Below are 12,885 nucleotides of genomic sequence, written 5' to 3'. Positions count from 1 at the left end.
GCGGCTGGTTAACATAAAGCTAAACCATTCAGAAATAACTGAAATTATCATATTAGTAGAATTATGTGTTAAAAACACATTTTTTAAAGCAAATGGCAAGGTATACATTCAAATAGAGGGCTTAGCTATGGGATCATCCTTGAACCCATTACTGTGTGATATATATATATATGGACCAATTAGAAAGAATTGCTCTGTTAAATTCCCCATTTAAAGTTGATTTTGGTGGAGATATGTAGATGATGTACTAGCACTGTGGCGGCATGGCCAGAATAACTTACAAACATTTTTAGAATTTATCAACTCAATAGACCAAGCCATACAATTCACATTAGAAATAGAAAAAAAGTAGATCAATGCCATTTTTAGACATTCTAATAAAAAAAGAGCTGAATAACAAGTTGAGCACCCAAGTATACAGAAAACCTTATTCAGTAGCCATGCCACCACATGCAAACTCTCAGCACCCCTAAGCCAAAAACTAACCTCCTATTTTTTTATTGACCGGGCAACAAAAATTTGCTCCAACCAAGCAAATTTTAACCAAGAAATTAATTTTATCAAAGAAAAAGCAAAAAATCGGGGTTTTGACAATTCTATATTAAATAGAGGCATCGACCGAATAACCCGCAGGAACTTACTAGAAAAAACTCTACTTTCAAAAACGAATTTAAAACCGCTGAATGCATTATACACCCTTACTTGGACAACATCTCAAACAAAATCGGCAATCAGTTCAGTAAAATGAAGTTAAAACCCATTTATAAACCCTTTAATAAATTAAATAACAATCTCATACCACTTAAAGAAAAAGTCAATCCTTTAGACAATTACGGTATTTATAAAATTAATTGTAGCTGCGATAGATTTTATATTGGCCAGACAAATCGTAACTATATACTCAACGAACAGAAGAACAGCCACATCTGCCTTAGCTGAACACATTGCCGACACCAACCATAAACCCGGTTTTGAAACTACAAAAATTATCAGCAAAACAGGCAACATAGGGGAATCCTTTGAAATATTAAAAAGTAAAACAATAAACCCAAACTGTATACTTAATACAGATGACGGCCCAGGTAGCATTATAGCACAAATATGGCCTCACAGCCCGATATTCTGAGTAATTAACCAATAATCTAAATAAAAAATAACATACAAAATTAGAACCACTTAAATCTAAAATATAAAAATCACGTGTACCTTTAAAAACATTAGCTTAAAATATTAGTGTAATTTAAAAAATACGAGATTTCGTAGAATGTACAGTCCCGGAAAAAAGTTTCTGGACATTTTCATTTGGCTGCCATTTTGATCCTATTTGAGGTAGAGTAACAAAGTAGGACTTTCTAAATAGGTTTACTTCTCAAAATTAAATTAAAATGGCAAATGACAGTGTGGCGCTAATAGGGCGTTAGCCATAGCGGAAATAGTAAAGCCCCCCGATAATGACGTTACGAAATAATGCTTCAAATGGATCAACAATGCTATCGTTGCACGCGTCTTGTCACGCAGATTCCAAAACTGTTTTCAAATTGTAAATCGGTTCAGAAAATCAAAAGTTATGACAAAAAATATGACGATCAAAACATTGGCAAATAAGCCTAACGATTATTTATTTTATCTATATCAACTTAGCTCAGTAGTAAAACATTACGATCAGAAAAACAAGATGTTCAAGCCATAGCATAGTTTTACTCTGAAATTATAGAAATGAGGTTTTAAGAATTACGTTCAGTAATGTGGCGATTTATTAGTTAATTGCCAATAGGGTCTCGATTTTAAAAGGACAATAGGGTTCCAACTTAGAAATAACGGTTTTGGATGGCTCTTTGGAAAGTAGAAATTTTGGATTTGTTTGCAGGGTATTGTTAAGTCTGTGAATTTGGAATAATATGCAAGTTGTGATTGCAAAAGTGGAAGGATTTTCGACATTAAAAATTTTGCAAATATTCTAGAATGCGCGAAGTTTGCGTTTTGGGTTGATTTCTTCTGTGGCTTTTCTGTAGTAAATGTTTTAAGCTCTTAAAGAATAAAATATTTTGTGTAGCTTCTGGGTGGGTGGGTTTTCGATGATTAATGTTTTTGTGTCTTTTCGGTAAATAATGTTTGGGTGTCGTTTCGGTATACAAATGTATGGTTGGATTTTGTTAGGAAATGTTTTGAGTGCTTGGAGAATAATATCGTGGCAGAACTCCAGTTTGCAGAATAGGTGAGGTGTCTACCATGGAAATATAGCGAAGAATCGGGAATGAAGATTCACGATGACATGAATTAGAGAAGAATCTAGCAACGACAAATTCTTGAAGAAGGATGCGTATATTAATTTTCATTTTGAAATGGATGGTAATCTCCGAAGATAATGGTTCGAATTATTATATTATTTAAATTAAAAAGACTCACTTGTCCTAATGGCATGAAAATATTGATATTCGAATACTCCTCATTTTGTCTGGAAGTTTAATTTTTCCAACACTTTTGAAATTAGACAACTATCTCTTTAAATTTTAATATGCCATATATTTTTTGTAAAATCTAAGGTTAATTATAGAAAGTTGTATTTAAAAAAGTAGTCTTCAAACAATGAATGAAATGGATTTTTAATGTTTATATAAAAAACTATATAAGTAGTTCACTGGAAATTACACAGTCATCAACATCATAATAATAGGGGCTGGGCTCCACGAAACGAGAAATAAATACCTTTTGTATTTTATTTCCGAGTAGGTAGGCTGCCTTGTTTTTGAAGCTTGCAGCATGGCAATCACTTAATTGATCAGCCACGGCAACGTGTAATATCCCGGTAAACAAGTGCCTGCCTACGTTGGAGATGATGTTACGATTTACGTTTATTCACTAAAAAAATATTCAGGAATTTTATCATGATTGTTTGCAAAAATTAAATCATGAATATTTTTGGAAATTTAATCATGAACATTTTTAAGAATCTCATCATGAATATTTTCAAGAATTTAATCATGAAAATTTAGAAAAATCAATCATGAATACCAAGAAAAAATCTATCATGAATACCAAGAAAAAATCTATCATGAATATTTAGAAAAATCCATCTTCAATATTTGAAAAAAAAATTTTCATGAATAAATAGAGAAAAAATGATTCATGAATATATAGAAAAAAATCCATCATGAATATTTGGAAAAAAATACATCTTGATTATTTTCAAATTATAACGAATGGTTTTATAGATGTTAAGCCTAAAAGTGTCTGACCTTTCCTTAAAATTTAAATTGAAATTCTTCCTGTAAAAAAACTCGATGTCCTAGATTAGTGGTGTCTTTGAAATTTGAGTAACAAATGGTATATAGGATATTGTAAAACATGGGTTTGATTTATTGGTCTTCCAGTACTAATTTCTGTATTGGTATACTTACGACGGTTTATTTACTGAATCAAAATACGCGATGCAGGATTGATTGACGTATAAACAGCTGGTAGTGTGTTCAAAACTTGTTCAATATCTCGATTTACATATTAGAACTGAAAAATAGCTTTTTGGTTTTATCGAATCACATGGGTATACGGACTAAACACTTCCAAGACAAAAAACCCAGGCATTACCTCCCATTACTGAAATTGTACAAAATCCCCCATCCCCAGACAAAATCCCCGGTTGTTTACCCTATCCGAGAAAACTGAAAAATCCCCCGATAATTATCACCATTATAGAAAAACACTTCAGCAATCCGGTAGACGGTAGTGCAATAGATCAGGCGTTGGACTATTTCTAATTAACTCGTTGACTTTCAATCATTTCAAGGGAAAAAATAAGTTCAACCACTGAAAGAACGCTTGTGGGAGTTTTAGAATTACTCATATCATTCACGGGGTCTCAGGAAACTCTTTGTCAAATTTCAACCTTCTGTTTTGGATAAAGAATGCGCGCGAAGAAATTTGTTTTCACACTATAGGATAGGCAACTCCCCTATCTCCGACAGCAGCTTATTCTATATATACTCTGTTTCAGCTTCGGTTGTCAGCACGCGCAAAGCTAGGTCTCTATGTTATGTAGCTTTGTGCGTGCTGACAAGAGCCGAAGAAAAAAATGGATAATAAATGTCCGCGAGATTTTTAGCTCAAATCCACGGACCTGTAGGTTTTAGTTTATAATACGTGTATAGTCGTATGTAATCAATTAGCGGGTCCTTCAAACATATCAAGGAACGTTGTGCTATTAAAAATAGCGAAAATTCATTCTTGAGATTCCCAAAAGATTTAGAAACGTAATAAATATTTATAATAGTAACTAACATCCTTCCCTAATAGTCTAAATTAGTATTACTTGAAATTTTAAAAGTCACTGGCTCAACCATGAAATCGACACACGACAGTTGAGGCACTTCAACTTTTTTCGAAGCCTACTAGAATTTCCGCCCATACATTTGAGCTAAAATAGAGAGCTGCACGGAACGGAATTTTTTTCCGTTTTCCGAGGAGTCCGTTCCGTTCCGCCGGCTGAAAACAAAATCGGAATGAAGAAAGATCTATATTACGGAAACGGAACGGAAACGGAAGAGCTAATGAAGGAGTTGTGGAAACGGAACGGAAACGGAATAGCTTATGATCGAATTTATGGAAACGGAAGAGCTAATGAACGATTTATGGAAATGGAACGGAAACGGAAGAGTTAATGAACGATTTATGGAAACGGAACCGAAACGGAAGAGCTAATGAACGATTTTATGGAAACGGAACGGACACGAAGAGCTAATGAACAATTTTATGGAAACGGAGAGCTACTGAACGATTTTATGGAAACGTAACGGAGACAGGAAAAAATGTCATTTGAGGATAGCAACTTCATTGATTTCATTTTTGGATTTAAAGCTACACTTCTTCGGTGTAACTCGTGGATATCAAGCAAAGATAGCTCTTTTTTAAGCATCTCTCGACACTAAAGCAATTATGAAACATGTTTAAGTGGCATGCGTTGGTTTTTAAATTACAATTTTTCAAGATATATTTACTTTGGTAATTTCGAGATGCTCATCTTCGGAGGTAACAACGTCGCAATGATCTAAGAGTTTTTGTTTCCACGGGATAAATAGATGTATTGTTGGAGCTTTATCCTTTGACAATTTTGCAGTGGCAATTTCGAAAGGTTTCAACAACTTAATTAATTGTCGCATCAAAGAACGATCGATAGAATATAAAAGACGGCTCGATTCGTTACGCTCACGTCGCTCAGATAAGATTGTTTCTATGTCTATGTAGGCTTCTTCAATTGATTCCAGCATTGCAACTTTAGAGTTCCATCGAGTTAGACATTCTTGTTTTAAACTTTTCGAAAGCTTCTTTTGGAGGTCAGCTCGTTTAAAATGAGTAACAAGCACTTTTGCTTTGCTCAATAGATTGGTCGTATCTGGTAACAAATCTGGCGAAGTTTTGGATTCAAAAATATGGCAAAGTTTGATGTTCAATTGATGGCAAGCGCACCAGAGACGTCGTTGGTTATGAGAAAATGTAGCTACCATGTTTGAAGCACCGTCCGTTACAAAGCAAACTTCTTTCTCGTCTTCAGATATGTTAAACTCAGTAAGGATTTCTGTCATTGCTCGCAGATTTGTTTTTCAGAAATTGGTTTTGTGGCTAGCACGTAATTTTCCAAACAAAAATCATCTGTCAAATAATGAGCTGTGGCTGATAAATAGTTTTGCTTCTTGTAATCGTCGGTCCAAATGTCAGAGGTAATACCCATGTATTTAACTTTGGCAAGTTTGCCAATAAGAATAGATTTTTTGAGTTGTATATATCTTCCACGTGTCTGCTGACAATTGTGGAATGAGGGAGGAGCTTCCTCGCATCGACTGAACCATATGTGGCACCAATCTTAATTAATTCTTGAGATAAATCAAGAAATCCATCTCCATCCAACACACGAAAAGGCCTTAGGTCCTTTGCAGCAAAATCTACTGCTTTAGAGAGAACTTTTTTTGGCAGAGTCCGGCACCTTTCGTTGTATAAGTTTAGTCATCTAAAATATTACAATTTCTAATCACTGTTAATTGTTAGTTTCATTATAGTCTTTCAGCAACATGAAATCGCCCAAAATTTCAGAGGGAAAGCATATTTTCATGTTAAATTTTGGATGTCAAGTTGCTAAAAGACTAATTAATTAAATGTAAGTTATTTATTAGCTAGGTTATGTATGCGACTATGTGTGTAATCCATATAACTGGGAAATTTGACACGCGCCACGTTTTAACTGAACCAATATATGAATATACGTATCAGATCAGATTAAAATTCAAATATACTATACATACGTCAGTTATGATGTATAATCGCACGAGCAGATCTACATTTTACAACTGTAAAAACATTACCTTAGTCTGAATTTTTCCTTCGTTGTCTCTTCCATAAACCATTGCAGGAGTTTGAATGCCTCCTTTGGATAGACATTTATGGTTCTTGAGCGTACTAGTTCCATTTTTGGAGACATAAGTTACCACAATTTTACACTCCTTACAAACCACGAAATTAAGAAGTTCTCTATCTACTTGACAACGAAAAAATTTAGAAAATAGGGGAGATCCCTTTTCTTTTTCAATTAAGCCAACTCTTTCGCTTTCGGTGTCCAACAAATTTTGAAGCCACGCTTTCGTTATTTTTTCAACTGTATTAGATGCAGAACCAGATGCCATGATGAATTCATTAAATGTTTTGTAAAATTCAGATTTAAATTTAAAAATTTAAGCCAGCTTATTCGCCGAGGTCAAAAATGCACGAGAGAAATAAATCTATCCGTAAATTGTTTTCAGAAAGTTGATGCGCAAAAGCCGCAAACCCGATTTTTTCGCTCCGGCATCCGATTTGAGTCCGCAGACTAAAGTCGGATCATCTCGGATGGTTCAATAGCCAATAAAGAACGCGAGAGTATTCACGTGATAAATGACGTAAATTAATTTCCCCGCTTGTGTTCGTTCGCGTATGCTTGACTAGGGAACAAAGGCTCTAGGAGTCTAGTAATAATTTCCCCAGCAAAATGCGGAACCGTTTAGCAAGAATACCAAAAAATTCTCAGACATCCTTATTGCTATTGAAAGCCTAAATAATTCATTACGTATGTAGTTTTCAAGGTTGTTTTTTCCCCTAATTTAGAAAATTAGTGAATTTAATATTACTGACTTGAGTACTGGTTTATTTTCGCAATTCATTATTTAACTGACTTTCCTACATTAACAAATTAAAGTGCCCAATTAAAGTTGACAATTGGAAATAATGACCATGGGTCGGTACTCGGTAATTAGGGAAAGAATAAAGACTATAGAGTGTAGACGGTATAATTAGGGAAAGAATAAAGACTATAGAGTGTAGACGGTATAATTAAGGAATAATTGATGACTATAGAGTGTAGACGGTATAATTAGGGAAAAATTAACGACTGTTGGACGGTATTTAAGAGAAAATTAGTTACTTTAGACGGTATTATTAGGGAAATTAATTACTGTAGACGGTATAATTAGGGAAATTAATTACTGTAGACGGTATAATTAGGGAAAATTAATTACTGTAGACGGTATTTAAGGGGAAATTAAATTACTGTAGACGCTATAGTTAGGGAAGTTTAATGACTAAAGACATTAATTAGGGAAAAACCTGGTACAGTCAGAGAGGGAAATTTTTGAAAAAGAAGTCTAGCTTTGGGAACCCTGACAAAGAATGCAATTGCAGGCACTTGTTGCGACACTAAAACCCACCAATATTTCACCCTAAAAACGTAGTGACATCGGCATGGAAAGTAAACAATTGCCAAACTTAGAGAGCTACTCGGAACGGAATTTTTTCCGTTTTTGGCCGAGTCCGTTCTTTTCCGCCGGCTTAAAATGAAATCGGAAGGAAGAACGATCTATATTACGAAAACGGAACGGAAATGGAAGAGCTAAAAAAGAAGTTGTGGAAACGGACCGGAAACGGAAGAGCAAATGAAATAGTTGTGGAAACAGAACGGAAACGGTAGAGCTAATAAAGAAGTTGTGGAAACGGACCGGAAACGGAAGAGCAAATGAAAGAGTTGTGGAAACGGAACGGAAACGGAAGAGGCAAATGAAAGAGTTGTGGAAACGGAACGGAAACGGAGCTCAACGCGTGCTGACAACCCAAGGTGAATCTGATTATACAGAATAAGCTATACACTGTTAGTGTAAAAAGTTCAGAATTGAACCTTTTCGGGTTCAAAGACATGCAACCCATTCTGAACCTTAAAAGGCGCAAGGATGAACCTCAAAAAAAGGTTCAGTGAAGAACCCTAAAAAAAGGTTCAAATAAGCTCCCTCTATAGGTTCAAATGCGATCCGTCTGAAGGTTCAAATACGATCCGTCTGAAGGTTCAAATGCGATCCGTCTGAAGGTTCAAATGCGATTCGCCTAAAGGTTCAAATACGATCCGTCTAAAGGTTCAAATAAGATCCGTCTAAAGGTTCAAATAAGATCCGTCTAAAGGATCAAATACGATCCGTCTAAAGGTTCAAATAAGATCCGTCTAAAGGTTCAAATAAGATCCGTCTAAAGGTTCAAATAAGATCCGTCTAAAGGTTCAAATATGATCCGTCTAAAGGTTCAAATAAGATCCGTCTAAAGGTTCAAATACGATCCGTCTAAAGGTTCAAATAAGATCCGTCTAAAGGTTCAAATAAGATCCGTCTAAAGGTTCAAATACGATCCCTCTACAGGTTCAAATACCATCCCTCTACAGGTTCAAATACCATCCCTCTACAGGTTCAGATACCATCCCTCTACATGTTCAAATTCCATCCCTCTACAGGTTCAAATACCATCCCTCTACTGGTTCAAATACCATCCCTCTACAGGTTCAAATACCATCCCTCTACAGGTTCAAATACGATCCATCTACAGGTTCAAATACGATCCCTCTACAGGTTCAAATACGATCCCCTACAGGTTCAAATACGATCCCCTACAGGTTCAAATACGATCCATCTAAAGGTTCAAATAGATCCATCTAAAGGTTCAAATACAATCCATCTAAAGGTTCAAAAACGATCCATCTAAAGGTTCAAATACGATCCATCCAAAAAGCTCAGTCTAAAAGTTCTAATCCGAACCATGGAAATATTTATGTATGAGCTTTTGAAAAGTTTAAATAGGAACAACTGACAGGTTGAAATAAAAGCCCTTGAATGGTAGAATACATTCGTAAAAACCTTTTATTCTGCCCAAGATACAGCTTACACTCTCTAACACCCAGAGAGTGAATTGACAATAATTTGAAAAGAGGCTGGGATTAGTTTTGGAGGATCAATTTTTAAAATTGCAAATTGCACGAACTCTAAAGGTCTCTTCACCTTAGTATTGTATTCTAAATTGAACACATAGTAACAGGAGAAGTTAACAGCTATGGCATGAAGTACATCACTACATTGAATTCTTTCCTCTCCTATTGTAACACTAACTGGTTTAGTGAAATAAGTGTCGTGAACAACTCTGACCAAAGGGGTTGCTGATGCGTCATCCTAGGATTAGATATTTCAATGAGATGCATATTCAAAAAAAAAACTATAATCACAACTAATTTCAAAACATGTACCTTTTCAGAAACCCAAGGAGTTATTTCCTCATTGAATAAACAAGGCAAACCAACCATAGCTGCAGAGATCCTAACATCTAAATTTAATGAGGGTTGACTAATTTTTCAACAGTATAAATTAAAGTAATAAATAGTACCTTTAGTCTTTTCGCTACTTAAGGCATCACAGTAGTCATCCAATTTTTTGATAAAATGTTTCCTTTTCGGCTTTTTACCAATTAAAGTTAAAATTTTCTCATGGTGAAGTTCAGCAAACTTGATAACAATTTTTTCTATAGGGCTACTAAGATTTGCCCGTCGGTTCATTTCTTTATACATCTGTAATATAATTTAATTACATAAAAATTTATAATAGTTTTAAAATAATTTTCACCCACCTGTTTTTCACAAAACAAAGTTGGAAATTGCGCAAAAATATCTGATATCAGGACATTTTTGTCAGCAGCTAGGGCTTCCCTATACACCAGAGTTACGGACATCTTTAGATCTATTGTGATATCATCTGGTTGACTTTTGCTCCACTCTTTTTGGAGTTGGGAAATATGAGCTTTCACACTCTTTTCGTCTTCACCCCTATAATCACCATTTGACGGATTCTGTAGTAGAATATGCATATTACATTAGTTTTATATTAAATATGATTTTTTTTCAAGCGGAAAGCATACCCCAAGTCGTTTTCTCTTTGGTAAAATTGCATTCATATTTAAACCATCTGAATCGCCTGGTTGCGAGTCATCTGGTTGCAGATCTTTAGCTTTTCTTTTTTTTGTACCGAGGCTCCATGGTTTAATTTAGCCTTCGCTATTTCCGAATCCCCAATTAGTGGAAATCTTTCATGCTTAAATTTATTTTTTAGCGACTGCCACCATGTTGTCTGTGTAATAACAATTAGCATCATAAATATAATCCCAGTGACCAGTGTTCTTACATATGCCTTTGTGAGTTGATGTGCGTTTCCGTGTTCATCACGGTGACTCAAAAATTTGTGTTTTTGAATAAGTCTTTTCACAACTTCAATATATTGTTCATGTGAGGGATACCTATAAATAGACATTATTATAACCAGGGAAAAAGCCTCTCCAAGGGTATACAAGATCATACTTCGTATAGCGGGACAAATCTTCATACAAAGTGTTTATGATTTTTGATCTCATCTTTCTTGAAAATACATCTTCGTCTTTTTTGGAAATCATATTTTCAACGTCCACAGCAAACCTTGGCACAGAATACACAAGAGGAAATATCGGCCTCGTTTGCAAACTTGAACTATAAACAAAATTATTTGTAAAATATTGATTTCTGACATTTTCAATTGAGGTTAAATTATTTAAAGCACCTTGAGCATCCATTAACTGATTCTACAGCTTCATTGTCGTTGATTTCAGATGTACTGGGACTACATTCAGCTGCCGCGATGTCATCGGTTTTAGATTTAAGTGTAACTTTCAGACGTGAGCCATCGTCAGGTAATTCGTGTTCTATGTCCAACCAATCGTCATACTTAGTTTGAAAAACTTGTAACAAGAGGCTGTCGCTCGAGTTACTTATTTTGAATGAACTCAAAATATGCTCTAATAAATCAGAGTAATCAGCATTCTCAACCAGTTTTAGCAGTTTTTTGGACAAACCATAAGTAACATGGTACTCCGGCATCTATAAGAGGGAATTAACTAGTTATTTGAAGAAAAAACATAAAAACTGGAATTTTAAATATAATAAACATTCAAAGGAACTCACATACAATATACGCAACATTTACAAATTAGTCCATTTGCTCAGACAGTGTCGTAGTGGAATATATAGCTTTCCATCTTTTGAATAGATTTCGAGAGAGTAGAAACCATTTCTTTCGCAACCCGGTTCTATGATTTTCCAGTATTTCGCATCATATAATTCATATGAGTTGTAATGACTGTTAAATCGGCTTGGAACAAAAACTCTTCCACAGAGAAGCCATATATTGCAACATTGTATGATATTTGTGATTTTGAAAAATAATGAAATAATGGGATATCTTCACTGTGCAATAGGTCCATGACTACAACTGTTTCTTTTTGGTATTTAACTCCGTTAAGTTGAAGCGTTGGCGATTGATAAAGGTTCTCAACCATTTTCGATGGATAATTAGCTTGCATGTGTAGTTTTATGTTTTCCAAAAGGTTTTTTGGTAACACTGAGTTCTTTATTAAAACTGATTTGCCGTCATCTATTGGATCTTGTATTAGACCGTTAAGTCCACTTAATTCATAACACTGCAGAAATTGGTGACGTTTAGCAGCTGTTCTTGGGACGTTAATGAAATTTCGGCACCGCTTAATAATTTCTTTAATTTGTGCTTTGCTTCATATCTCATACACCACAATTTAATAAGAGGTCCGAATTCAGCCAATAGCCGTGGATAATGGATCAGATAGTGTAACTTGGGAATGAAAATATCTAATTCTTGTTCTACCGCTAATGCTAGGAAATCATCTATAATTATCTTAAGATATGGAAGCCAAGATTTTTCTACTAAGGGGGAACAAATAATTTCAATTTTCTCGCTTAAAAGTAATATACACTTCCATGTCTCGTTTCCTTCACTAACTAAATCCCCAAACATTAACGGAAATAACTGAAACAAGCACTGCTTTTGGGAAGCTGAGCCACTTATATTCGATTTCCCTTGAATAACGCCGTCCGAGATGGTACTCGGAATTTTTGATTTAGTTATTGGCCCGTATTTGAAATTAAGAATTCTTTCGTTTATTAGTTTTAGAGTGAGAGATTCGTCCCTAATTAATTTAACTATTAAAACGCGGAGGAATTTTGGTACAATACCCTCGAATAAATCGTGCATGCAGTCAGGAGGGAAAGATTGAGAGACTTTAAAGTCTAGTAGTTCTTTGAAGCAACATTTGTTTTTAACCCCATATATGGAGGAATTTTGAAAGTTATCTTCAACATTTTTAACATGGTAATTTATGATTTCTTCCGTTCTTAAAACGTATTGACTCTCCTTAAATTTCCGGGAAATTTCCTCGTGCGAGGCCATACAGAACCTACAGACCCGCACTTTCGAAAATGATTGTGTAAAGCCAGCAATAGCGTGACTTGATAAGTTATCACCTGACAAAGTTAGTACAGTTCCATGAAAGGTCTCAGTTATTGAGCCATTTGATACGGTTAAGCCTTCTGTTTCTAGTTTAGAAATATCATCTATTAAAGGCTGATAAACTTTCCCATACCCATATTTTTTGAGATGCTTATCCAAAACTGCCACCAACAAATAAATACTCGAGAGTTTACTACGATATCTAGAGCTTATATTTCCA

At 34.9% G+C, this 12,885-nt stretch overlaps 2 protein-coding genes across 2 annotated transcripts; both read right to left on the bottom strand.

The window, feature by feature from the left end:
* Positions 1-7,098: 7,098 nt before the first annotated feature.
* On the bottom strand, positions 7,099-10,611 carry LOC149694571 (sterile alpha motif domain-containing protein 3-like). The gene is made up of 10 exons (XM_089867419.1): positions 10,500-10,611; positions 10,237-10,445; positions 9,949-10,167; positions 9,709-9,889; positions 9,572-9,648; positions 9,330-9,497; positions 7,736-7,873; positions 7,568-7,575; positions 7,194-7,197; positions 7,099-7,116 (listed from the first exon to the last, which is right to left on the bottom strand). Exons 2-10 carry the CDS (start codon positions 10,270-10,272, stop codon positions 7,099-7,101), a joined length of 849 nt encoding a protein of 282 aa, XP_089723545.1. The 5' UTR covers positions 10,273-10,445; positions 10,500-10,611.
* Positions 10,275-11,561, bottom strand: LOC149694570 (uncharacterized). Its single transcript, XM_089867418.1, has 6 exons — positions 11,313-11,561; positions 11,200-11,224; positions 10,908-11,142; positions 10,673-10,837; positions 10,500-10,611; positions 10,275-10,445 (listed from the first exon to the last, which is right to left on the bottom strand). Exons 2-6 carry the CDS (start codon positions 11,222-11,224, stop codon positions 10,275-10,277), a joined length of 708 nt encoding a protein of 235 aa, XP_089723544.1. The 5' UTR covers positions 11,313-11,561.
* Between the last annotated feature and the right edge of the window lie 1,324 nt (positions 11,562-12,885).

The sequence above is a fragment of the Phalangium opilio genome, unplaced genomic scaffold (assembly GCF_054372755.1).
Source record: "Phalangium opilio isolate 3A_F unplaced genomic scaffold, DU_Popi_V2 ptg000022l_1, whole genome shotgun sequence".
NCBI lineage: Eukaryota > Metazoa > Arthropoda > Arachnida > Opiliones > Phalangiidae > Phalangium > Phalangium opilio.
Note: the sequence above shows the minus strand (reverse complement) of the source record. Positions and strands in the feature narration are given on the sequence as shown.

Coding starts and splice junctions, on each gene's coding strand:
- LOC149694571 (XM_089867419.1), bottom strand. CDS start 10,272: ATGAATGCAATTTTACCAAAGAGAAAACGACTTGGG. Junction 9,649..9,708: donor AAGTAGCGAAAAGACTAAAG/GTACTATTTATT, acceptor CATTAAATTTAG/ATGTTAGGATCTCTGCAGCT. Junction 7,874..9,329: donor ATTTAGAATACAATACTAAG/GTGAAGAGACCT, acceptor TTCGTAATATAG/ATCGTTCTTCCTTCCGATTT.
- LOC149694570 (XM_089867418.1), bottom strand. CDS start 11,224: ATGCCGGAGTACCATGTTACTTATG. Junction 10,612..10,672: donor GATTTGTCCCGCTATACGAA/GTATGATCTTGT, acceptor GTCTATTTATAG/GTATCCCTCACATGAACAAT. Junction 10,446..10,499: donor ATCAACTCACAAAGGCATAT/GTAAGAACACTG, acceptor GTTATTACACAG/ACAACATGGTGGCAGTCGCT.